At 40.1% G+C, this 27,736-nt stretch overlaps 1 protein-coding gene across 1 annotated transcript in view; it reads right to left on the bottom strand.

Annotated features, from left to right (window-relative positions):
• The window catches only part of VAV3 (vav guanine nucleotide exchange factor 3), a 248,303-nt gene that overhangs the window by 76,630 nt on the left and 143,937 nt on the right, over window positions 1-27,736 (bottom strand). Inside the window, exons 16-17 of the mRNA XM_084637324.1 lie at window positions 9,465-9,566; window positions 7,066-7,166 (exon numbers count right to left, since the gene is read on the bottom strand). Of these exons, the coding sequence (XP_084493450.1) occupies window positions 7,066-7,166; window positions 9,465-9,566 (203 nt within the window). The remainder of the gene's footprint in view (window positions 1-7,065; window positions 7,167-9,464; window positions 9,567-27,736) is intronic.

Raw genomic sequence — 27,736 nt, 5'->3', positions numbered from 1 at the left:
GAACCCATATTACAGTTTCAGGGAAAATGTCCAGGCTATAACGGACATCTTTTGACCAAGATCTTGACACGCTTCCACATTCTTTTTATCACATTTCTCCTGGATAATTGCAGTTCATAATTTGTGGATCTTCCTCTACTTCCCTTATGCACTCACAGTTTGCACAGAATTGTGCCTCTAGACTCCACAAAGGAACAATGATCACTAGACATTAGTCTAGTGCTGAGAAAACTATACCTGCCTTCAGTGAAGCAGCAGGCTAACTTTAAAATATTTTGTAATCTACACAGTAGCAGAACTCCTAACAAGCATGATTCTTCATATCAGGAAAAAGTATCGGTCCATATTATGGGACCCATAACCTCCACTCTCGTTCAGAAGGCCTTTGGAGAATTTCTAGAGCAAGGACTGTACCATTTGATTTTACAGAGATTTGGATTTCATTCTTCCTAACAAATTTGATTCTCTGACTTATTATTCAATTTCTAAAACATCTTTGAAGACTCATCTTTTTAGCACTGCATTTTCATAATCTCTACATATCACTATTTTTGTAAAGCATCCAAACTGGCATCAAAGCAAGACAAACTAGTTTCTACACTGCTGCTATAGAAAATAGGGTCACAATGTCCACCAGCAGAATTTTTACAAAAGAAAATTTTAATTTAAATATGGACTGGTTACAAACAGGACAGTGTAGCCATTGAGGGCATGTCCACACTGCAAAAAAAAGCCCCATGGAACATGTGCTACAAAGCTAAAAATAGCAGTGTAAACATTCCCGCTCAGGCTGAGAGCCCTCTCAGAACCTCCCCCTGGCTGGGTTTCAGAGCCCAGGCTTGAGCCCAAGCAGGACATCTACACTGTTATTTTTAGCCCCATTACGTGAGCCCAAGCCAGTCGACCCGGGCTCTGAGATCTACTGCCATGGGGTATGGTTTTTTTTATTGTTGTTGTTTTTGAGATCCTGAGGGATCTCAGTTTTGACAGCAAACTGCTTTTAATGGATCAGTTCAGCAAAATTTTTATGTTTTGTTTATAGACTGAAATCATGAGACTATTTGACCACATTCTCCCGATTACTACAACAGCAACATGAACAGCATCTAGTCCAGACAAGTGCGCGACTGAACAGATAAACAAGTTAGTTAAACTGGAGAAGACGAGGGTTAATGTGAGAATTGAAAGGTTGGAAAGGAACTGGTTAAAGAGTAGACTACAATGGGTCATACTGAAATGTGAACTATCAGGCTGGAGGGAGGTTACTGGTAGACTACTTCAGGTATTGGTCTTGGGACCAGTCTTAATTAATTAACATTTTCATTTATGACCCAAGCACAAAAAGTGAGAGTGTACTAATAAAACTTGCTGATGATACAAAGTTGGGAGGTATTACCAATATGGAGATGGACTGGAATTTCATACAAGATTCTGAAAAACTGGACAATAGAAATGGGATGAAATTTAATAGTGCAAATAAGAAGTTTTGCTATAAGTTCGGGACATAATCAGTTGGAAGTGACAGAGAAGGAGAAAGGCTTGGGTGTATTGGTTGATCACAGGATGACTAGGAGCTGCCAATGTGACGTGGCCATGAAAAAGGCTAATGCAATCCTAGGATGCATCAAGCCAAGTGTTTCCAATAGAGATAGGAAAAGTGTTATTACCATTATACAAAGCACTGGTGAGATCTTATCTGGAATATTGTGTGAAATTCTGGTCTCCTGTGTTTAAGAAAGATTAATTCCAACTGGAACAGGTGCAGAAAAGGACTACTAGGAGATTAGAGAACCTACCCTAGAAGAGGAGACTTAAGAAGCTTGGATTCATTTACCCTAAACAAATGAAAACTGGAGATACAACTGCTCTCTATAATACATTAGAAGGATAAACGCCAAGGAGGGAGAGGAGTTATTTACGTTAAGGACCAATGTTGGCACAAGAATACATGGATATAAACTGGCCATGAACAAGTTTAGGCTTGAAATTAGATGAAGGTTTCCAACCATCAGTGTAGTGAAGTTCTGGAATAGCCTGCCAAGGGAAGTAGTAGGGGCAAAAAACTTAATTTGTTTCAAAGACTGAGCTTGATCATTTTATGGAGGGAATGGTATGATGAGATTGGCTAGAATGGTATGTAGCACATTTGTGACTGCTAGTAGCAAATATTTCCAATTGCCAGAGATGGGACACTAGATGAGGAGGGCTCTGAGTTACTACCGTGAACTCTTTTCTGGGTGTTTGGCTGATGGTTTTCGCCAACATGCTCAACAGCTGACTGACTGCCATATTTGGGGTTTGGAAGTAATTTCCCCTCAGGTCAGCTTGGTGGAGACCTTGGGAGGTTTCCACTTTCCTCTGCAACATGGGAAATGGGACACTTGCTGGTTTAAATTAGAGTAAACGGTGGATTCTCTGTAACTTGGAGTCCTTAAATCATGATTTGAGGATTTCAGTAACTCTGCCCGAGATTACGGATCTATTACAGGAGTGGGTGGGTGAGATTATGTGGCCTGTGATGTGCAAGAGGTCAGACTAGATGATCACAATGGTCCCTCTTAACGTCTAAGAGTCTAAGTGGGAATAGCTTAATCTTCAGTTATATAGCAGAGCAACTGCTTACGTGCTAACTAAATGAACAGTGAAATATGGGGATATAATAGGGGAATACCAGTCTTCTTTTTAAAATATTTTAACTTTTATTTTTTAAATGTAGAAAATGTAAAGTAGACCACTTGAAAAGGAGGAATGAGGCTATCTGTTCCTTATGGCTCACAGTGAGGGCATATGGACTCTATGACCTTACATTGTATATAGTGAGGTGTTATGAGAGTATCACAAGCAGTTGCCCAGGACAGGACTTTGCCCCAAAGCACCCTGATCCCACAGTGATTGTTATTCAAGCTCAGTAAGGATGATTAGTTCAACAAAGGCTGAACAATATTATTTAAGTTAAATAAGAAACAGCAACTCTCCAATGAGCATTCTGGGACTTGAACATTTGTTGGTCAATGCTATGGTGGCTTTGGAAGACAGCCAGCAAATCTGTAGCTACTGAACAAGCCAGGGAAAGGTAAATAGGGAAAGCTGTTGGTTTTATATCACGTCAAAAACACATCTTGATTATGAATAGTCTCATATAAGGTAAAAATTACGTGCTGCAACATACGAAAATCTACACAAGGAGCACGTGTACTTTTCAACAAATATGTTATAATAAAAAAGTAGCTTCTTTCGTTTACAGTTCATACACTTCTGTAACATTTTTTAAACAAAAGGAGTACTTGTGCACCTTAGTACTCCTTTTCTTTTTGCAAAGACAGACTAACACGGCTGTTACTCTGAAACCATTTTTTAAACAAGTAATCACATACTATCCATGCATATGAAAGCTATATATCCTTTTCATCTCAGTCCATTTGGCTCTTTCTCAGGCAGAACTATCTGAAATAGTGGAATTTAAATGAAAAAGGAATCAAGCAGAGGCTAACTTGTTTTGTGGTTTTGTTTGGTCTGGTGGGGGAGCAAATGACAACAGATTTTTATCAAGTAATATACATTAAAATTGTGTTTTAATCAGAGCTCATGTGGAAGAGGAATTCTCCTGAAACCATTTGTTTGCTAAAAGATGACAGTGTGAAATGTTCCAGTTGTTCGAGTAGCAAATTTGGGGTGCTCAGATCTGCCTAGCTACAGCACAGTGTAAAAATGCCAGTTTTTTCCTATTTATCTATGTCTGAATATAAGATGATTCTAACATCCATTCTCTGGAGAACCTGGAGACATCTATAAACAAGAGGTTGTCATGGATTTTACTTTATTTATTAAATATTTCTAATATGCCTATGCTCAGGGATTTATCTCATTGAAAGATTATATTGTCTATGCAACCAGGAAACAATTGTCTGAGACACTCAATCCTATTTTAATGGGAAGGATATAGCAAAAGGGGTGGTCTGCTTGAAGTATGATAATGTAATAAAGTAGATTGGTATTTCCCCTGATTTAGATTATTAAAATGGAATCAAGCTCAGTTATTGGCATTCTAGGGTAGTCCTGAGAAGAACACTGGGATCAAGAAACTGTAAGGCCCACAGAGCTGACTCCTATTAGGTGTGCACAATGAAAGGGGGAACATGAGGTGGCACAGCTTTTCCCCATCTCTTCAAAAAGCACAGGGAGAATCCCTCCCTGCTCTCCTGCTCCCTGGCCCCAAGGAGTGCTGCTGCCCTAGATCCCGCTCTTCACTGCATCCATATAGCATCACTTTCCTCTGGTGATAGGAAGAGCCCACATTACCAGGCAGGAAATCAAGGTGAAATGGCCCTTCTATCCTCTGTTCTGAGCAGCACTGCATGCGTGACAGGGACAGGCTCAGGGACTGGAAGTGGAAAGATGTTTGGAGAGCTTAACTTCAGATGCTGGTGAAAAGGAGGACAGTAAAGGAGGGGAAGAAGGTAGAGGGGGAAGAAATACCAGCCTGTGATATAGTGATGGAGAGTTCAGGCTAGTGAGCACAAGCAGTGTGGACAATATATTTTGAGAAACCTAAGTTTTTGATTTGGACAAAGTTGGATGCATCTTCACAAAAGATGTAATGAAAATATATACATATTTGTTAAAATCTGTGCTTTGTTACAACTATTCAACGCCACTGAAGGAGTCTGTCAGAATATGAGCCGAAAGGGGAGGCAGGGATGAGGATTTGATCAGAGTTTTAACAGTAGAGAAGAGCTGGTGGGGATTGGAAGTGAATGACAGAAGAAATGAAGGATTGCTTGGGCATGAACAAAGCAGCACTGAAGGAAGAAAGGATAAGTGATAGCGGAGGAAGTGAACACAGCCACAGGACTTCTACAAGAGATGTTCAGTGAAGTAGGAGCAAGAACAAAAATAAGAAAAGCCAGGGCTGAATTTGGACATTTTATACCATTCAGCAATTTAACTGATTACCAGAGAACTTTTATCATTTCAAATATTGAATTGGCCTCCTTTGAAACAAGACATCTAAAGAACTGGCATATGTCTGTCTATAAGTCATTGCTTGACAAAGTAGTAATTTATTTTTAGATTTAGTCACATCTCCCTTATCAGTGTATCACCTAAATCTGACACTTATTAAATTTGTCATTCTTAAGGTTTCATCTGTCTCTAGAAGTCTGTGTTTTGAATTTTCAGTAACAGGCTTAGAATGCACTACAAAAGGCCCTAAACCACTCAGGTAAAGTTCTAGGCATCATTTCAGACAGCTCAGTGAAAACATCTGCTCAGTGGTCTAAAAGGAAACAAAATGTTAAACTATATTAAAAAGGAGAGAGAAAATACTGAAATATTAGAATGCCAGTACATAAATTAATGACACACCCTCACCTGGACTATTGTTTTGAATTCGTGTCACCCCATCCCAAAAAGGATATAGCAGAAATAGAAGACTGAAAAGAAGTCACAGCCTGCTCCTTAGTGATCAGTTTTAAAACACATTTTCTGATTAGTGTGGGAGGGGCACTTTTGTTTTAACAAGTTTGTAGATTCTACAGCAAATACAGAAACATGGGAGCCTTCATATAGGCAAGGAAAGGACAAATGAAAAAGAAAAGTGTACATGCACAGAAAAAAATTAAACGATCAGAATAAACCAAAATAAAGCAATATGCAATAATTACATCATCCAATTGCACTGAAGTGTGTTGAGCAACTACTGATTCATGCCAGAGTCATATGGTACTTCTATTTTTAAAAACTCAGGGTAAAACATTTTAAATAAAATCCAAAAGAACATACTGTATCTTTGGGTGTTGTAAAATGAAAATTTATTCAGTTCATTAATTCATGAAGTAGCATGTGTGTGATTATTTTGCCTCCAGCAACTGAACAGCATTACTTCAGTGTATATTCAGGAGAATTGAGGAGAAATCTGAGAACCTGAGTTAACTAAACATTTATGACTATTATTGTTGCTTTAGATTGCACCATGTATATATATAATACTTTCCAAACAAATTGAAACATGACGTCTCTCCCCTTACGGTGCTTGTAATCTAATTAAGATAAAAATATGAGCAAAATGATAACAGGTAAAGGTGGGAGTGGGGAAGAAAGTGGAAATAGAGGAAGCTGTTCCTAGGGAGTATAGATCTCTTATGGCAAACTGATTATATACATTGTTTATTTCAGTTTTTAGTTACGTTTGATTGTTTTAGTTAGCAGTAGGCCATCCAGGAGCAGATATCAGACAGATAAACAGAGATGCAATACTAAAGAGAGAGAGAAGAGGTCAGAGGAAGGGAGAGCTTGGGAGTTGTAGGAGAGAGGCAGTAGCTTAAGTCACAAGAGTGGATGAGGTACCAGGGATAAGATGAAAGTGGAAAGAGGAGGACGAAGCTCTGCAGGATCTGAACAGAGAGAGGAAGAAGGGAGAGCCTCAGACAGATACACTGAAAGAATGATTAGAGAGGTAGAAAGAGATTCAGAAAAGCCTAGAGTGGGGAGAAAACCAATGGGGAAGGAGTCACCAGGTGGAATGAGAACAGAAATGAGGTCCTTAGATGTGGACAGTAGTAAGCCATCAATTACATTTGTGAGAACATTTTGAGTGGAGTGTGTGGGAACCATGGAAACCAAAGAGATCGAAGAGAGAATTAACAGGGAGAGGAAGATGAGGCAGCACAAACAAATAGCTCAAGATGTTGAGAGCAAAAGAGGAAGATTGCAATGGAGACACTTGGGGGAGGGGCGTGTCAAATGATGGTTTTCTTTATAACAGATGTTCCTTATGAGCAGTTCATGATTAAAACCAGAACAATCTGTTAATGTACAGCAACACAGGCTAAGGAATCTGCTATGTCCTACAGCAATTCTCACTCCCTTCCTCTCTTACATTTCAGTTTAGCAAGAATAAAAGTCACTATGAATTTTAAATGCAATTCTAATTGTGCTTATAAATGGTAGTTTCAAAAGCATGCATGTTACAATAAACACAAATTAGAAGTAAATTAAACCTTAATTATATCCAGCAAGTTTTATGTTCTAATTAAAAACAGTATTCCAACAATAAAAATGACTTACCACCTGAATTAGCTCTGCCACAATTGTCTAATCTCCCTAAACATTCTTTGTGCGCTCCAGCGCCACACTTGGAACATAAATAGCCTTGATAAAATGTTCCTCTGTAAAGTAAAATTAGATAGTGATCTATTAAGTGATAAAAATCTGCATATGTGAAATAATTAGCATAAAGAAAAATTTTAAAAATACTGTAGATGGCATTAGAAGTCATTTGCTGTGCTGTACAATGATTGTGCCTAAAAGCTTGAGGAAGAGCAACAGATCATGGGTAACATGCAACTCCAGTCTCCTTTTCATAACTTCAAGCCATTTAGAGCCAGACAGTTCTCCTGGATTACTGGTAGAATAACATACTTCATTTCAATTGGGCACAAAACGGGGTTTGGCATGGTACATGCCAAAATTGTACCAAGTATAAATACTACAGTGCCCTATACTATCATTGAGCCACACTCCACTGGATTTCAATAGGAATGTATAATGAACATGCATAATAGGACAGGATTCATTTTGGGGGATTTATTTTTTCAGGAGAGAAGATTTTATTCCCTATATTATTGACTACAAATTGCTTCCATTAAAAAGAAAAGTATAAGGAAATACGTTGATTAATTTTAAGAGCTACTGAGCACACCTCACAGAGCCATGCACTCTCCCCTGGAGGAATGGTATGCCTACACTGATTTTAGGCACCCGCAGCTTGCCTGTGCCAGCTGACTTGGGCTCAGAGGGATTGGGCAAAGAGGGTGTTTAATTGCTCTGGAAGCCTCCCACCTTGCAGGGTCATAGAGCCTAGGCTCCAGCCCGAGCCTGAACATTTACACCACAATTAAACAGACTCTTAGCCCAAGCCCCACAAGCCCATGTCACCTGGCACAGGGCCAACCATGGGTTTTTAACTGCAGTATAGATAGAGTTGCCACCTTTCTAATTGCTAGTAACCTCTTTCCCCAAGGCCCTGCCCCCATCATTAATTCCTTCTCCACTCCCCCCTCCCCCCGGGCTCACTCTGCTCCAGGGCTGGGATGGGAGCTGCTGCAACCTGACAAGGAGGTTGTATGCAGGTAGGAGGAAAAACCTGGTGCTTCCCCCCACCCCACAGTAAGTGGACTTTTGGTGTCCAATCAGTACACTTGACGGACACGGCCAGGTCCCCTTTTCGACCAGACTTTCACATACCCTAACTCTCATAAATTATAAGCTCAACTTTGAACCCCTTTGAATTTCAAGTGGGGGTTTAGATTCAAGCCTACCCATGGCTTTTATTCCAAGTCTGACCCACTAGGGAAGTAAGGAGTTCATTGGTACATGCTTCGACCATCATTCCAGGAGGACATACTTCCATGCTGATGATGCTCATTAAAAAAAATAATGTATTAAATCAATTTGTGACTGAAGTCCTTGGGGAGAGAATTGTTTGTCTCCTGCTCTGTGTTTTACCTGCATTCTGCCATATATTTTGTGTTATAGCAGTCTTGGATGATGACCCACGATATGTTGTTCAATTTAAGAACACTCTCACTGCAGATTTGACAAAACAGAAAGAAGGTACCAATATGAAATTTCTAAAGATAGCTAACAGCGAAAGCACTCAACCTAAGGTTTAAGAATCTGAAGTGCCTTCCAAAATCTGAGATGGACGAGGTGTGGAACATGCTGTCACAAGTCGTAAAAGAGCAACACTCTGATGCATAAACTACAGAACCCAAACCACCAAAAGAGAAAATCAACCTTCTGTTGGTGGCATCTAACTCAGTTGATGAAAATGAATGTGTGTCTGTCCCACTGCTTTGGATCATTATCGAGCAGAACCAGTCATCAGCATGCAAAATCTCATTTTATATTGTTTTATTTCTATTATCTTTTTACAGTGTCTATATTTGTAATAAAAAATAATATAAAGTGAGCACTGTAAACTTTGTATTCTGTGTTGTAATTAAAATATATTTGAAAGTGTAGAAAACATCCAAAAAATATTGAAAGACATGGCATTCTATTATTGTTGAACAGTGCGATTAAAGCTGTGATTAATCGTGACTATTTTTTTAATCTTGCAATATATCGTGATTAATTTTTTAATCATTTGACAGCCCTATTTACAACCTATATAAAATTGAAGAGCTGGAAGCAGGAAATAGAAGGGGAGAGAGTGGTGCTAGGACGCTTGGTAGTGATGAGTCACAACGTTGCGGGCATGAGATTTTAAATAGGCTTTCTGCTCTCATTTTGAGGTCTGGTAAAAATTTTCAGCACCAAAACAAAAACACATAGGTTAGGTTTGTTTTACAGATAGTCTGTCTTGAACAGTTCTCTCACCCTGCATGTCATTTCCATACTCTTTTTTCCCAGCAAGGTACTTGAATTAAATTAAAGTCAATACTTTACACTATAAGACTTACCTCAGAAGCATTTGACAGACTTTGCAGGATGTGACACGAGTGAAGGTGTGCATTTTGAACTCATGAAAATTTGTATTTGCATTGTCCGGTCTTATGTTGGATCTAGAGAAAAGTAAATTACATTATTTGATAATATGCTTTTAATTAAAGAAATTTGGGAATACGGTGCACCAAATCTAAACAGGGAATCTGAATCCACAAACTGTGAGCCTATTTTTGCATTGATATTTCTCTAAGAGACACAGTCTGTGCCACACACCATGAAACAAAACATTTTATTATCCACGCCTGTTCCCAAAAGATGTATAGTATAAGCCATTTCTTAGAGACCACAGTAACTGGGAAAATAGCTGCACACATCAGGGAAGTTATTCCTTTCTATTCTGAGGACCACTTCATATGACAAGAATCATCTCATGGATCTGCCTCTCCTTCCAATTCTTCACTGCTTGAGTCTCAAAATGTTTCGTTCTGTGAATCATCAGCAAAGACCATATAGCACAGACTGAGAACCATCGCATTTGAAAATGCGAGCAGCGTATGCTGGACAGAGTTGAGTCACAGTTATCCAGCAACAAATTAGGTAACTTAAGCCATTTCAAAACTAATTATAGAATATTTACTGTTCTTTTAGCTAGTGTTCCTTGAATGAGTTTCCTAATGCCTACAGATGTCTCTGTACATTAATTTAGCCAATAAAATGGCAGGCCTCTAGTTATGCTACTAAAATATCAGCTTGCTTGTGGGAAACATGTACCTACAGAACTAATACATCTATAACATATGTGGACTATTTGTTATGATCATATACTAGTTTATCTTCCCCATTGTTTCTCTTTAAGCAGTACTAGCTGAGAAAAACTCCATTAATCATTTTGTTGCATTGTTACTTTGTTGAGGGTTTTTAAAAACACTATTTAGCATTTCATTCAGTTTTTCTTCTGTAACTCTTTCCATTTCAAGGAGTTTGTTTGGACTGTGTATTGTTCTCCATTACAGGGTTTTGTAGTTTTCGTTTTGTTTTTGTTGCTGCGCATTAGTATTCTTGTTCATTTTTATGTTCTATATAAAGCTCACAAGCATTTAAAAAAATTACATTTAGATTACTACAATGCTAAAAGAACAAGATCATTGATATGCTAAGAACATACTTTGTTTCTAGATAACTTTGTGTAAATCTGTACCAGTGGATAAGGGAAAATAAAATTAACCCTTAATAAAATGTTTTATTAACAAAACAAATTACTTATCACACTGAGGTCTTTAGGATTATGGATACTTCTGGTGCTTTGTTTGCTAAACTAACACAAGAATTAGAATGGGGGGGGGGAAATCGAGTAAAGGAAGGGGAGAAAATTTAAGAATTTGAAACACCTAAGGAAGTAGTACCCAAGGTGTTATCAGAGACATACAACTGGCTGGTAAAGCTGGAGATACTGATAAGATGAAATTTCACTTTTTCTATATTATAAGCAATTCCCAGAATAAGATATTTGATAGCGATGAACTGCAGTGATGTGTAACACAGGCAAAGATCAAAACATCAGTATCTTTACTACTGAGTGAACACCTATGAAAAATATTCAAAGCAGCTCTTGAGTAGTTAGTATTGATACAGTGGTGTCAGAAAGGTCAGTCTTTTAATGCATCTCCTGAATATGAGTGTGCTGAAAATGACACTGAATTTTAAAGGCAAATGAGACTTCTCTGTTTTTGTGCTTGTTAATGACCTTACTTTTAGCATTGTTTTCCACCATCTGACTAATATCTCTTGTTGTCTATGTGTACAAGATACAGTGATGCAATTGTCCTGTATACTAACCTCCTAGAGGAGGAAGATATAGATATTATATTATTTCATTTTGGAGATTATCATTATCCTATCAAAATCACCGTGGAGCAATGTGTTTTTAGATTGTAAACTCTTCATGGGAAAGGACTGTGTCTTAACGTGTATTGTATAAAGTCTAACACAATGAGGCACAGTTCTGACAGGGGTCTTTTAGGCCATGCAAATAATAATGTAAGAATTAAAAACTCTCAAGAATAACTTACAGTACACACTAAGCACCTAACAAAAGCTACTTCTTTCTTCAACATTTCGATTCAGAGAAGGATACAGTTTGTGAAGGTATTTCAAGAGTATCAGCCTCACACACTCAGGCCTTGTCTACACTATCGGGGTAAGTCGACCTAAGTTACGCTACTCCAGTTCTGCAGTTTCTCTTTGGAGTCTGTTTTTGAAGTTTTTTTTGTTGAATAATTGCAACTTTTAGGTCTGTAACTGAGTGTCCAGAGAGGTTGAAGTGTTCTCTGACTGGTTTTTGAATGTTATAATTCTTGACGTACGAGAAACTGCAGAACTGGAATTAATTTGCAAACTGGACACCATTAAATTAGGCTTGAATAAAGACTGGGAGTGGATGCGTCATTACACAAACTAAAAACTATTTCCCCATGCTAATTTTTCCCCTACTGTTCCTCACACCTTCTTGTCAACTGTTTGAAATGGGCCATCCTGATTATCACTACAAAAGTTTTTTTTCTACTGCTGATAATAGCCCACCTTAATCGATTAGTCTCTTTAGAGTTGGTATGGCAACCCCCATTTTTTCATATTCTCTGTATATATATATATATATATATATATATATATATCTTCCTACTGTATTTTCCACTGCACGCATTTGATGAAGTGGCCTATAGCCCATGAAAGCTTATGCTCAAGTAAATTTGTTAGTCTCTAAGGTGCCACACGTACTCCTCGTTCTTTTTACCTATTTTACAGTCCTCAGTAAGACAAAAAATGTTGCCTCTACTATCATGTTAGTAGAGAATGCAAAAATCTAATGTGTAAAAGTCAAGAATTTTACAAATTAAACATATTATTAGCATATTGGCAAATATTATCTCTCTCTTTTTTTTTTTTTTTAACTTCATACACCAGAAGCTCAAGCTTAAAACCCAAATACTTGTATCAAGGAAGAAAGATCAGCCCCAGAAAACCAAGTATTTTTTTTGAATTTCTTACAGGATGGACTAGACTTGGGCCATAGAAATCATAGAATCACAGAATATCAGGGTTGGAAGGGACCTCAGGAGGTCATCTAATCCAACCCCCTGCTCAAAGCAGGACCAATCCTCAACTAAATCATCCCAGCCAGGGCTTTGTCAAGCCTGACCTTAAAAACTTCAAAGGAAGGAGATTCCACCACCTCCCTAGGTAACGCATTCCAGTACTTCATCGCCCTCCTAGTAAAAAAGTTTTTCCTAATATCCAACCTAAACCTCCCCTATCGCAACTTGAAACCATTACTCCTCGTTCTGTCATCTGCTACCACTGAGAACAGTCTAGATCCAACCTCTTTGGAACCCTCTTTCAGGTAGTTGAAAGCAGCTATCTAATCCCCCCTCATTCTTCTTTTCCGCAGACTAAGCAGTTCCCAGTTCCCTCAACCTCTCCTCATAAGTCATGTGCTCCAACCCCTTAATCATTTTTGTTGCCCTCCGCTGGACCTTTTCCAATTTTTCCACATCCTTCTTGTAGTGTGGGGCCCAAAACTGGACACAGTACTCCAGATGAGGCCTCACCAATGTCGAATAGAGGGGAACGATCATGTCCCTCAATCTGCTGGCAATGCCCCTACTTATACAGCCCAAAATGCCATTGGCCTTCTTGGCAACAAGGGCACACTGCTGACTCATATCCAGCTTCTCGTCCACTGTAACCCCTAGGTCCTTTTCTGCAGAACTGTTGCCTAGCCATTCGGTCCCTAGTCTGTAGCGGTGCATGGGATTCTTCTGTCCTAAATGCAGGACTCTGCATTTCTCCTTGTTGAGCCTCATCAGATTTCTTTTGGCACAATCCTCTAATTTGTCTAAGGCCCTCTGTATCCTATCCCTATCCTCCAGCATATCTACCACTCCTCCCAGTTTAGTGTCAACTACAAACTTGCTGAGGGTGCAGCCCATGCCATCCTCCAGGTCATTAATGAAGATATTGAACAAATCGGGCCCCAGGACCAACCCTTGGAGCACTCTACTTGATACTGGCTGCCAACGAGACATGGAGCCATTGATCACTACCCGTTGAGCCTGATGATCTAGCCAGCTTTCTATCCACCTTATACTCCATTCATCCAGCCCATATTACTTTAGCAAAGCTTTAGACACAGTGTCCCACAGTATAGTTGCCAGCAAGTTAAAGTCAAGGAATAACACGTCCACTGCTTTCCCCTCATCCACAGAGCCAGTTATCTCATCATAGAAGGCAACTACATTAGTCAGGCATGACTTGCCCTTGGTGAATCCATGCTGACTGTTCCTGATCACTTTCCTCTAAGTGCTTCAGAATTGATTCCTTGAGGACCTGCTCCATGATTTTTCCAGGGACTGAGGTGAGGCTGACTGGCCTGTAGTTCCCCAGATTCTCCTTCTTCCCTTTTTTAAAGATCGGCACTACATTAGCCTTTTTCCAACTGTCCAGGACCTCCCCCGATCGCCATGAGTTTTCAAAGATAATGGCCAATGGCTCTGCAATAGCCAATGGCTCTGCAATCACATCCGCCAACTCCTTTAGCACTCTTGGATGCAGCGCATCCGGTCCCATGGACTTGTGCTCATCCAGCTTTTCTAAATAGTCCCAAACCACTTCTTTCTCCACAGAGGGCTGGTCACCTCCTCTCCATGCTGTGCTGCCCAGTGTAGTAGTCTGGGAGCTTATCTTGTTTGTGAAGACAGAAGCAAAAAAAGCATTGAGTACATTAGCTTTTTCCACATCCTCTGTCACGAGGTTGCCTCCCTCATTCAGTAAGGGGCCCACACTTTCCTTGACTTTCTTCTTGTTGCTAACATACCTGAAGAAACCCTTCTTGTTACTCTTAACATCTCTTGCTAGCTGCAATTCCAAGTGTGATTTGGCCTTCCTGATTTCACTCCTGCAAGCCTGAGTAATATTTTTATACTCTTCCCTGGTCATTTGTCCAGTCTTCCACTTCTTGTAAGCTTCTTTTTTGTGTTCAAGATCAGCAAGGATTTCACTGTTAAGCCAAGCTGGTCGCCTGCCATATTTACTATTCTTTCTACACATTGGGATGGTTTGTCCCTGTAACCTCAATAAGGATTCTTTAAAATACAGCCAGCTCTCCTGGACTCCTTTCCCCTTCATGTTATTCTCCCAGGGGATCCTACCCATCAGCTCCCTGAGGGAGTCAAAGTCTGCTTTTCTGAAGTCCAGGGTCCGTATTCTGCTGCTCTCCTTTCTTCTTTGTGTCAGGATTCTGAACTCAACCATCTCATGGTCACTGCCTCCCAGGTTCCCATCCACTTTTGCTTCCCCTACTAATTCTTCCTGGTTTGTGAGCAGCAGGTCAAGAAGAGCTCTGCCCCTAGTTGGTTCCTCCAGCATTTGCAGCAGGAAATTGTCCCCTACACTTTCCAAAAACTTCCTGGATTGTCTGTGCACTGCTGTATTGCTCTCCCAGCAGATATCAGGGTGATTGAAGTCTCCCATGAGAACCGGGGCCTGCAAACTAGTAACTTCCGTGAGTTGCCGGAAGAAAGCCTCGTCCACCTCATCCCCCTGGTCCAGTGGTCTATAGCAGACTCCCACCACGACATCACCCTTGTTGCTCACACTTCTAAACTTAATCCAGAGACTCTCAGGTTTTTCTACAGTTTCATACCTGGGCTCTGAGCAGTCATATTCCTTCCTTACATACTATGCAACTCCCCCACCTTTTCTGTCCTTCCTGAACAGTTTATATCCATCCATGACAGTACTCCAGTCATGTGAGTTATCCCACCACGTCTCTGTTATTCCAATCACAACATAATTCCTTGACTGTATCAGGACTTCCAGTTCTCCCTGCTTGTTTCCCAGGCTTCTTGCATTTGTGTATAGGCACTTGAGATAACTCACTGTTCGTCCCTCTTTCTCAGTATGAGGCAGGAGCCCTCCCCTCTCGAGCTCTCCTGCTCGTGCTTCCTCCTGGTATCCCACGTCCCCACTTACCTCAGGGCTTTGGTCTCCTTCCCCCAGTGAACCTAGTTTAAAGCCCTCCTCACTAGGTTAGCCAGCCTGCTTGCGAAGATGCTCCTTCCATTGCATATCATGTCTCAGCTTTAAACAACTTCATGAAAGTGAGTTCTTCAAGGTTTGTTTTTAACTCACATAATGGTCTAGATTAGAGGTTCTTTAGATCAACACTTCTGTCTAAATCAAGAATTAGGCCTATCTTCTCTACATCAGATCTGCCCACAGCAATACAAGCTCTCACAGTATTTCCTTTACATAAAAATATACCTCTGGGTTGCAACAACTTTGGCAAGAAGAGTCTCTGAAATCTTGGTTCTTGAAAGACAAAATGCTGTATGCGGCAAATTGCCAGCACTATGATGGGTCCCGCACTTTCTCTTCTTGTGGGGGGGTTCAGGGTGCCGTTTCTTGCCCCTGATCTGGGGTATTAACTGTCCCACTAGTATCCCAGAGAAGGATAGTGGAGATGGAGGGACCCAGGCCCGCCCTCTACTTCGGGTCCCAGCCCAGGGGTCCTAGGGATAGCGACAAACCACTTGAACTAGCAATTCCTTCCCCTGGGCTACTTCCCTCTCCGTCCCTTCAGCTTGTGGGGCTTCCTGCCCTCTCTCTGCTTGGGCCAGGTTTCTCCCAACCCCTTGTGTCTGTGGAGTCTCTCTGCTCTGCACAAGCCAGGTTTCCCTTTACCTAGGGTCCTGGTCTTCTGGTCCACCACAGCACTTCTCCAAACTCTCCTCTGCTTCCCTCCAAACTGTACTCCTTCAAACTGCTCTCTGCTCCAAAACCAAACCACTCTGCTTCAACTCCTCCAACTGTCTGATTGAAGCAGGGAGGTTTTTATCAGTTCACTGGCTTCAGGTGCTCTAATTAATCCATAGCAACCTCTCTTCCCTCTACAGGGAATAAGGCTCTCATCATCCTGGGGCTTACGTATCTCCCCTCTATCACCCTTCTGCTGCCCTCTGGCCATGATGTATCACGTGTCACTGAAGTATATCCAGCCACAGATTAAGTGATTCTAGAAGGGATCATAGGCCACTCAGCACATTGCACAGAGGCCTCCTGTGAGGAAAAAGGCATAAATGAAAAGAGAGGAATACTGTAAAGCTGGAACCTGGTCATCCGTTAATACTTTTTTCAGGCTTGACCTTCACTCCTCTACAAAAACATCCCATGAAGGAAGATACTTCCAAGCAGTAGTTCCAAAATAGATGAATACCAATATATTTTTGAAAAGCGGGATAATTTTTCTTCCGTTTTATCTCTCCCTCACTACTAATTTTTCCTTACTGTTCACGGCACCCTATTTGTCTCTCAATGGAAATGGGACAAGTTCTAGAGCTGGAATTTGTTATTTGGTAATTTCCTTCCTGTGACTGACATTTCCTCCAGTTTACCCACCTGAAATAAGTTCTCAAATGGTGAAATCATGACCCCATTTAAGTTTCAAAGGGGCCAGGATGTCACCCCAAGCAGCTACATGATTGATAGTCTCTTCAAGATTTATATACAGTTAAATTATCCACTACAAAAATTTAGTATTTCCATACAGCATTGGAAGGACTTATCTGGTGTGATGGCAGAAGGGGTATGGCCATGCCCTGAAGTGTCATGGTCAAATACTGCCTCCAATATTTGTAGGAAGAAAGACACAGCCCAACTGTCTCAGATTGGACAAGAGGTCATTTCCAGACAGGAAATCATCATGTAACAAAATTTCTAGTTTAGTTACTGATGCTTTATCAGATGCAATATAAGACAATTAACAATGTAATGGTAAAAATAACGTCGTTCATACCCTGATGACTTAAGGAGGTAAAGTGATCACAGTATGAAAAGCTAACTAAAGATACAGTAACAAATCAGGCAAAAACTGTGGCTAAATAAAAGTTATAAAAACCTGATATATATATTATCCATTGTGTTTTCTGATTTAACAAGGAAAAAACCCCAAAACATCCTTATCTAAACAAAATACAGTTCATCACTAGCTGTGGGTTTGAAAACTCTTTTCCACATATCAATATTCTGCCCAGTCATAACATATTATATTACAGTGAATTATGTAGTCACATGTCACATCAGATGAGACTGAGATAATGTGATATGAGGTACTACAACAGCATATGTCAAGTCACAAATTTCCAAAAGTCTCCTTTTCTAAACTGAAATTTGTTGAATTCTGTTTCTTGACTTCAATGTAGTTCTTTGCTAATGATTTTCAAAATATGTATTGTGTAGTTTTTCAGACATTTGGCATTTGACACGTACTATAATAGCTTAGAGCAGCTGTGGGCAACCTGCAGGCCACAGGCCACACACAGCCCATGGAGGTAATCCGCTGGCGGGCCACCAGACAATTTGTTTACATTTGCACAGCCGCCCACAGCTCCCAGTGGCCACAGTTCACTGTTCGCTGCCACTGGGAGGTGTGGGTGGCCATGCAAATGTAAACAAACTGTCGAGTGGCCTGCCAGTGGTTTAGAGGTTAGCTAGTGATCATGATACATAGTAAACACCCTAAGTATTCTGATTCTGGAACATTTTTTTTTCTCTCTTTCATTTTTGCCGACTATTCTTAAAACTGTACTTCTTTCTATTCCCTGCTATAACAATAAGGACCCATGGGTGCCAGGTTTGTATAATTATTGGTGGTGCCCAGAACGGTCCAAGCAGAGCCGTCCCGTCCATAGGACAGACTGGGTCAACCGCCCCGGGCCCTGCACTTTGGGGGGCCCCGCACTTCAGGGGACGCATGGTCCAGGGCAGCCTGGGGGATTAGCAGGGGGCCTGGCACTGGCAGCAGCAAGCGATCCAGCCCCAGCCCGCCCCTTCTCCGCCCGCATTTCACCCCTTCCCCCAAGCCCCCGCCCACCTCTTTCTGGCTTCTGCCCCCTCCCCCGAGCGATGCTGGGAGCCAGCAGGGCAGAGCGGGGCAGGCTGGGGCCAGGTTGCTCACTGCTGCCAGGCCCCCTGCTATCCACTCAGGCTGCCATGGACCCCACATTCCCCCTGAAGTGTGGGGGCCCCCCAAAGCACGGAAAGCCCAAACATTGGTGGAGCTGGGGCCACTTTCCTAAATATTGATGGAGCATGGGCACCATGGGCCCATATAACTCACCGCCTATGTAAGGATCTTAACTTTCTGGCATCATAAATCCAAATTTCCACATCCTTCCATTTCCAAGGCATCTCCATCAACCCTAAGCAGCAGGAAGGGGGGCAAAACCCTTAGAGGAGCTTTCACCTTTAAAGTAAATAATTAGTATTTTGCATTCTGGTGCTGTGGAACTGTCGAGGCTATACGCCTACCGCACACTTTGGCCCAAGCCTGCAAACATGTACTTATATAATGGGACTACTCACATAAGTAAAGTTGTTCATCGTTGTGTTTCTAGGATTGAGCCTATTTTACCTCAGGTATCCTTTTTAGCTCAGGATTTGAGCCCTTTCTTCAGCCCAGATATCCTTCTTTCTAAACAGATCTTCTCTGCGGCTTGAGACGTGAGCAGTAAGCACAAATTCTGCTCAGAGTACAAATGAATGTGCCAAGGTTGAGAACCTTAGTTTGAGTTGTATTTGTTATGGAGTATATTTTTAGCTGAGATTGGCCCAAATACCCCAATGCTCTAGGAAAGAGTAGAACCATCTCTAATACTTCTGATACATCTTCAATAAAATGGTTGATAAAAATACCAAGTGTTGAGTGCAGTGGATTTGGAATTTCAGTGACATAGATTGGGAAATTCTTATTTTTTTAACTTATTATACAGAGAAGCAGTGGTCGTAACATCATGTATGCTTTACAAGTATTTTTCACCAAGTAAAAACCTCTATCAACGGGCAGCGCTCAGGAACTATTTTAATGGTTTGAGAACAGACATCAGTGTTGATGCGGTAGCTTTTTGGTGCTTGAAAGGATTTTTCTTTTTCCCTTCTACTTCCCAGTCTAGAATAAGCTGATGGCTATGGTCTGTGGTAGTAACAATGATATCCCAGAACATGGGCAAGTGTGAATGTCATACTCAGTTTCTTAGAAGGATGATGTATTGATACAAACAGAAGAGCAAGAATCATAGCACATGAAAGAATACCCCTCAAAAATTCAGACTAATGGTGAAAACAATTATTTGTATGCATTGCTCTATGAGGGGGAGTGGGAGATAGAATCTGGGATTTATTACATATGCCCCCTCCACCAACAGCAAAGTAACTAGTCAATTCCTTTACAATTCCCTCTATTAGGGAAGAGTCCAGACTAACACAGGTGGAAAGTTCCTCCAGGATAACCTCAATGTTATGCTAAGGTAGGCCATCTCCCTTGACTTCAGGAAGACTTAGTATGAAACTGTTTAATAGGGTGTTAGAGCATCTCCACTGTGAGGTGTCCAACAGTAAGTCCCCCTGCTCTACGTCCTATATAGTATGTCATATGATTACAGAACATTTTACCAGTGACATGAGGTCAGTGTTTTTAAAAGGGGCTCTCACATTTCTCCCTTACTCTGTGAGCTCTATGTAGTAATAGTGCATGTTCTGACAAAGAGAAGTAATGAGCCATGTTTCTAATGTACTCATTTAGACAAGCATGCCCTCTAATAGCCACAACAAAAGAAAGAAGTAATATCAATTGATAAACATATTAAACTGCAGCCTCTCGGAATATTTTGTTCCTGAAGAATGTACCGAGTATATAGTATACAACAGAGTGATACTCTCTCTCCCTCTCTCACACACACACCCTTGTAGATTGGTGTGAAGATAATCCACCTTCAGAATATATTTAAAAATGTAACTGGCAATTTGGTGCACTCTAAAGGAAAAATATTACTCGTTTTTAGTCTTCTAAGAGTCCCAGGGATGCCTTCTCCTGCTGGGATGAATTAGCAACATACAGAAAGGGGATGAAACCATAAACAGAGAAATCATCCCAATTCTCATTTCAATCAGAAGCAGAAACCTTCCAAAGGACAACTATGAGTGCCCGAGAGCTCTCTTCAGCACATCGCTGCATTCTACTTCCCAACTTTACTCTTCCACCAGTCTTTGCTTTAATGGCCTTGGGCTGCCCCTCAGTCTTCTTGGTAAAGCCTTTTCTTTCCTAGTGACTTACTGAACATTAGCCTCACTGGGACTAATTCACTGCTACCTGATCAACCCAGGGGACCGTCACATACTTGTCTTGTTATCCTCCCTTGTCATTCAGATAATCTCCTCTCCATCAACCATACAAATAACTATTCCAGGATCAGAATCTCCATTATCTTCTCCAAAGCCTTAGTCTCTGAACAAATCCATTTCTCAGAGTTCTGTACTATCAGCTTCTCAGAAATCGCACATGACAAAACCCTCATACCACCAGAGCTTCATGTGTTAAGTCTTTTTGCCAACATCATATTGTGAAATACTGCCACTCTAGAATAATTGTAATTCCAGATAGTGAGTACTACCTGTGCTCCTTGAGCCTTACCTGTCAGGAGAGAAATCAAATGAATAGCCCATACTGTCCTTAACCACCCACATAAAACTCAGTCACTTTCCAAACCATGTTAGAAAGTGTTACATAGCATCAGCCCCCTCAAGCTTCAGCAACCTGAGTTTCTCCCAGCCATCACATTGCCCTAGATTAAGGGTGAGAGAGACTGGAGGTAATGCCATAGGTTATTTAAGCAGCTCAGCACTACTCTGTCAGAGGGACACACTCTAATTTTTCACATGCCTACACAGTATGGAATAAATTATCATCAATACCCACTTCAAAATATCCAGCCATCGCTGAAAGAGAAATTACACCAAATTGATTGATAAACAGGTCTAAAAATACAGTAGTCTAAACATGGTTATGAAAGAAAACTGAGTGAGACCGGAAAACATGCTAACACTTAACATTCAATGCCTAATATAATGTGTTTGTTCTTTTCAGCTATTCCAGTTCATAATCCTTTGTTTCAGTTTTTCATGCAACAAAGATCTCAGAATTATAGATATGTATGTATATATAAAATATAGCTGCTTGAAATACAAATGCAAATGTGAGTATGATGTATTCTTTTCCCAATGGCATGGCAAAGTGGGAGAGTGGGTCAAATACTGAGAATATTCTAATAACCTGGGAGTATGTACTCTGACACTCTAAGCAATTTCTTTAAAAATGCATGCCTAAATGAAAACATTGATACTCAAGTCAATATGAGTTGTTGATGTTCAGGAGCCCAGAAAAATCCAGCCACATATTTAGGTACCTAGCTTTAGGAACCCAAGTTTGAAAATTTCAGGTCCAACAACTTTTCCAAAATGTATGCCACAATGAAGGTGGTGCAAGAGCTATAACATATCAGCCATGTTATGACATTTCATGGCTTAAATAAGGCCATAATCTGAGATACTATGAACATAAGATGAGAACAGTGTTCTAATAGTGATGGAGTACAGTAGCATTTGGCTTCCATAGTGGCAATTTAAGTTTTTATTGTCACTTTTAGGTTTATGTTTATTTTCAACAAGAAAAAAATATCAAGTATCTTTCACAATGGGAGGTCAGACTAAACAGATGAATTGTTATTGAATAATTTCTCTAGTATGTTAGGCACAAACATGCTTTTCCTTACCATCAATTTAAACTTCCTCTGCACTAAATCTTATAAATAAATTGCACCAAGAATACTACTAAACTTGCAGCCTTAACACTCCATCTTATATATCTCCAGGATGCACTACCCTAAATATGTAATTCTTATTGATAGCATGACCCAACACGCTAGATAAGGAAAAGTCTGAAGCATATAGTATTCTGGCTTCCCCCACAATGTGAGAATAAGGGCATCAAAATCTCTGTCTTCATTGCTTCAAAAGGTCATGTATCTAAAAATATAAATGCTTATATCCCTATTGCAAAAGTTCTGAAATACTGAAAATGTCTCCAGTCATGTTATATTTCTAGTAGAGACTGCTGAGAAGGAATTTCAGTCTACAGATTTCAATATTAGCATTACAGACTTAAAGATATTTTGTTTGCTACATGTTTGAGATTTTTCTGGATGAGGCTATTAAAATAAGTATTTACAAAAAATAATACAAAGTTATAAAGAAAACTTGCTTCTTTAAGGACTAGACACTAAAGCCCTCATTACAAACAAAGAATATCAGCTGCCTACATATCTGCCATAAAAAGAAATATGGTAAGAAGTATGTAAAGCAACGTGATCTGTCCCTAATTAATCTTGTTAAATTCTTACAGATGTATGAAACAAAATTTCAAAAGGGGAATGACAGAAGTGACAATAACATGATATAATAGTGAAAGAAAGAAGTGAATGTCTTAGAATAGAAAGCACTGGAAGAAAGAAGCCTTTGAACTCTTGTTATAGGTCTGACAGGTTATTAACGACCAAAAGTTACTCTCATCCAACAATTCTCACAGTTTATGAGAAATTAATTGTGGTCCTCAGTCCAGTCTGTGGTGGATAAATGTCCACATCACAATTCATACCTCTGCAGGAGGGCAAAGGAGCAAGACCAGGTACTGAATGGGCATGAAGAAAGTATTATCTCTTATTTTACTTGGGGTTTCAAAACTTATTTACCATTACCATTAATGGTACCAGTTAATATTTTAGTTCAAAGAACTGCTACTCACTGACTGGTTCTCTACTTCTCACACATATTTAAGGGCCATTTCTTTTAACTGCTTCTCTAGCAGTTTTTCAATATTAGCTAGGTTTTGGCAATTAAAACCTGTACAGATTCTCACCTCTCTCAGTCAAGGCCACTGTGGAGGTTTTGCTTAAAACCAACACAAACATTTCAATTAATCTTGAAAAATTGCTTTTCTGGGGCACTTAATTAACAACTCAACTTTTCCCTCCAAGATTCCAAATAACTTCAATCTAATTTATTTTCTTCATAACACAAGGAAAAATTTATTGCAGAACAAAATGGAGAAAGAGGGTATGTCCTTTGGACATTTCTGTGTATCAGATTCCCATGAAGGGAGCAATCACGTCGTACTGCAGAGATCACAATAAATCTAGGTGACAAAACTAAACACAAATACTTCACAATTAAAATTAAATAAATGCAGAAGCAACCCAGAATGACCCAGCATGCATTCTAAGTAGCCACAAATGGAAATAGGATACCAACAAAAACAGCCACTGACCTAGAAATTGTGGAGCAAGTCATTCCTTCTGCTAAGTGGTACTGAGAGAATGAAAGCAGTGTAAACACTGGCCTAATCTAGCCACTACCCACATGGGAGAAAGAAGATGAACCTCAGAGACATCATCCATGCCCCCTCCTTTCTATATGGATAACATGAAGTTGGGACCACTCAAAGTTGTCTACCTCAGTGGGTAGCCTGCACTCATGGGAGACTCAGGGAACCATGCTACTATATGGATAGAAAGACCACAGAAGCTGCAGCATGCCCTCAAATATGGATGACCTACGGCTGGGGATTGGGTTCCCAATAGAACTTTGGGGGCATCTGTGTAATTGGAGGGCTAGGCTCCTGCCCCCCCCCCCATACTTGCCTGCAAAGCTCTCTCCTAGAAGGAGATGGTGTGGTGGGATTTTCTGAGGTTGTGTCGACTTTTTTTCCTAGTCAGATTTACAAAGGAGGGTATGATTTAGCTTTGTTTGTTTGTTTTTGTTTTGAAAAACACATATTCCACATCAGCTCCTCCAGTAAATCAGGCTAATTGTTTCAGCAGAAAATACTCTGAAACTAGGGATTGGATTTCAAGAAGTTAATAGATATTTGCATATCAATAAAATCATTGTCAAAAAATATTACATGTTGTTTTAAACTGTTATGCCACTTCACTTGATTAAATCTTGACTGAGGAGAATCATATTTAATACTTGCCAATCAGTGAGCCCTAGTGGCAGATCAAATAAGTATTTATATGAAGTATCAAGCAAGTAGTCTGTGGTGAATTAAAACTGTTTCATGTATTGAAGAAGAAATGCTACAGAGAGTTAAGAAGAACTCATTGCCTTGAACTCTGCTCTACCCCTCAACCTTGTGTCAGACCTTCTCAATTAAGAGCTCTGTTATTGTTCTGCAGTTAGTGTTTTGCTTATGAAAATTTAAAGCACTGTGAATGTTATTGGTGTGAATGATGAATACTGAGTTGGCACACTGAGCATAAACTGCTCAAGCTCAAACATGTGTTTGATATTTGAAGTTGGATATTATTATATCTATACATTTTAGTAGCATATAAAGATCATACAACCTGATATCCAAACACAACAAAACTTTCCATTCCGTTTGGTCTTACTTATTATCTTAATACTAGGTATCCCTGCAAGAAACAAGGCAATTTATCTAGATCTGCACTAGGTGTTTCCCAAGAGCCAAGATTTTCAGAAATGGCTGCCTTATGTTAGGTACCTCAATCATACTTTGGCACCTAAGTAAGTAAAAAGATCTCTTAGAAAATTGTCTAGATAAAGGAAAAAGTTAAAACTAACATTAAAGATGTTCTGAGAATTTCCCTCCACAAAGACAAAGCCATTAAAACCCTGCTGCATATTCATGCACTGAAGATCCTACCAAGACCAGTCCATGAAGTGTTGAGGCAATCACAGGTGACAGTGGCTGATATCTGAATCTAACCAAGCTGCTGAAAGAAGCGCACCTTCCACCTTTAGTAAGACTACAGAGAGAGAAGGGCATAAATCTCTTTGAATGGAGCCATCAGCACACAGTTCACTCAACACAGCTCTGCCTGTTCAAGCAGACATTTCTACAAGCAAGCAAGCAAGCAAACAGCATCAGCAACAAGACACCTCAGAAGAATAAAAGAAGCTACAATACAGCATTAAAAGAAGCAACCTTACAGCCCAGCGTGGTTTCTACAACATTATAACATCACTGAGACTTCATCACCGGTTAGACAGTGTTCGCAAAAACACTGCCAACAGAATAGATTTAATTTTTTCTTTTTATCATTGTACTGGAATATTGAAATACTATTGCAATTTAAGATATTTACAGATTCTCCAGATGGTTTAGATTACTGCTGAAGAGGAGACAACATTTAATCTTGTTAAACACAAAGAAATAGTGTAAGATTCTTCATATTAATTAATTTGCTCAAGCCTTCTCCTTGAAGGGCTTCTTTTAAATAACTGAGGTAAAACTTTATTTGCTTTCATAGGACTAGTTAAGATTACTAACCACTGCCCACTTATTAACTGTTTAAGTAATCCATATTAAACCAAACAGGATCCACCAACCCTTAAACAAAATTCCACTGCCCATCTATAAACCATCTCAGCTATCTATGTTACGCTGAGACAAGACTCACTATGGATTCTGGGAATAACATACTTTCATTTTAGTTTACCTAGAGAAGAGCATCCCCACCAGCACAGACACACTCTCAAAGGTAGGATTCCTGCTGAAAGCTCTCCACAGACAGACAGAATAGACTGTGATTGAAGTAACCATTGTTTATTATTTGTATCTGTTTTCAATTGTACTTATTTTTACTCCCACACCCCTTTCTTTAATAATCAAATAGTAATTGTGATTAATTTGCTGGTCTTTAACCCTGGTGTCCACTTAGGCATGGAAAGAACCCCATGTGACTAAAATAGTGAGAGTCAAATTCCCAGATTGCTTCAAGAGAGACAATTATTAAGATCTGGCCTCCCATTTCTTGTTTTTCTAGACCAGGGGTTCTCAACCTTTTTCCTTCTAAGTCTCCCCCCCCACCTCCCACCCCCACATGCTATCCACGGCCCACCTGTACCACAAGTGTTTTCCTGCATATCTAGTAGATTAAAAGCTGTATTAAATTGACAGTTATACAGTTAAACCCACACACCTATGTAATATAAAAAAGAAAAGGATAATATAGGTACAAAATAAAAGAAGTAAATATTATGGTCAAATATTAATATGTCTGAGCCCCGCCGCCCAGGACTGAAGCCAAAGCCAAAGCCCAAGCCCTAGCCCTGCCACCCGGATCCCCCTGTGGCATAGGGCAGCAGGCAATTGTCCTGCTTGTTACCCCCTAACTACACCAGCCCTGCTGAAGCCAATAGGTTTCAGCATATCATGCAGGAAAATTAACATGCTCTCCAATTCTAAAAAAAAAAAAAAAAAAAAGTGTCCAAATAGTGCAAGGTGAAACAGTTTTTATTTTTTCTATGCTGTCTGGTTTATTTTGGCAGACTCCCTGAAATCTTCTCAGGGTCCCCCGGAGGCCACTGACCCCCAGTTGAGAACCACAGCTCTAGACTACATTTTCAGTAATTTTGGGGATAAAATTACGTGCAACTCAACAACTTAAAACACCTCTTTCTTCCCCACAGTTTTCGTTAGTAAAACTTACATGTAGCTTGAGTTCAGGTAATTTAGGGTCATCTCCTGAATTTTTCATTTTGAAGAAATAACCCTGCCCCTTTTTACATTATTGGTGTGGGACCAGCAGAAACACTAGGTACACCAGGAACTTCCTGAAGACAAGAGGATGCAGATCCTTCCAAGAATCATCATCCTTAAGAAAACTTAGGGTGTGGGGAAGGAAGGCACACTATGTCCATTTACAACCCCTATTACCTTGCCCCAAAAATTCCAGGAGGCCATGCATCCACAAAACTGACAAACCTGGAAATGCCAGGCAAGCAGATGGTGCTATGGGGCACAGGAGGGAAGTACTGTTCAGGACTGGATAGCAGGCAGTGAAGCCAACATGAGCTCCTCCCTTTTTCCACAGCAGGTAGCTACAGCCTGGGCCACTTTAATCCCTCTATTCTGCCACTGGGAAGACTGTCTTTCTGTGGTCCCTCCTCTACCCCCATTGAGTCCTGTTTTTTCAAATAAAGTACCATTTGTGGTACATTAGCTGTAATGCATGATCCAGATTAATAACATTCCTACCTACAGAGGTAAATAACACAATTCCTTCTTCCTTTTCATACCACTTCAGGAAACAGGCAGGATATCAAGGAAATCCAGACAGGCATGTTTGTGTTTTGCTTTGGTAAACTAAGTGAACTTAGATCCAGATTGTTAAAAGTGAAATACTTCTCCAGACTGTTTGGAAAATGCAGTGTGTACTTAAAGCTTTTAAAATGCATTGATAGCAACAGCTTTAATTTAGTATGTCAGTGTTCAATATGTCACAGCTCAAATAGTCTCTCAGAAGGAGTTTTAATGCATATGCATTATTAATGCAGTATCTGAAGGAGCAGATCTATCTGAGTTGGCTTTGACCAA

This window comes from Lepidochelys olivacea (assembly GCF_965140295.1).
Source record: "Lepidochelys olivacea isolate rLepOli2 genome assembly, chromosome: 8".
Lineage (NCBI taxonomy): Eukaryota > Metazoa > Chordata > Testudines > Cheloniidae > Lepidochelys > Lepidochelys olivacea.
The sequence above is the reverse complement of the archived record's forward strand: the minus strand, read 5'-3'. Positions and strand labels throughout refer to the sequence as shown.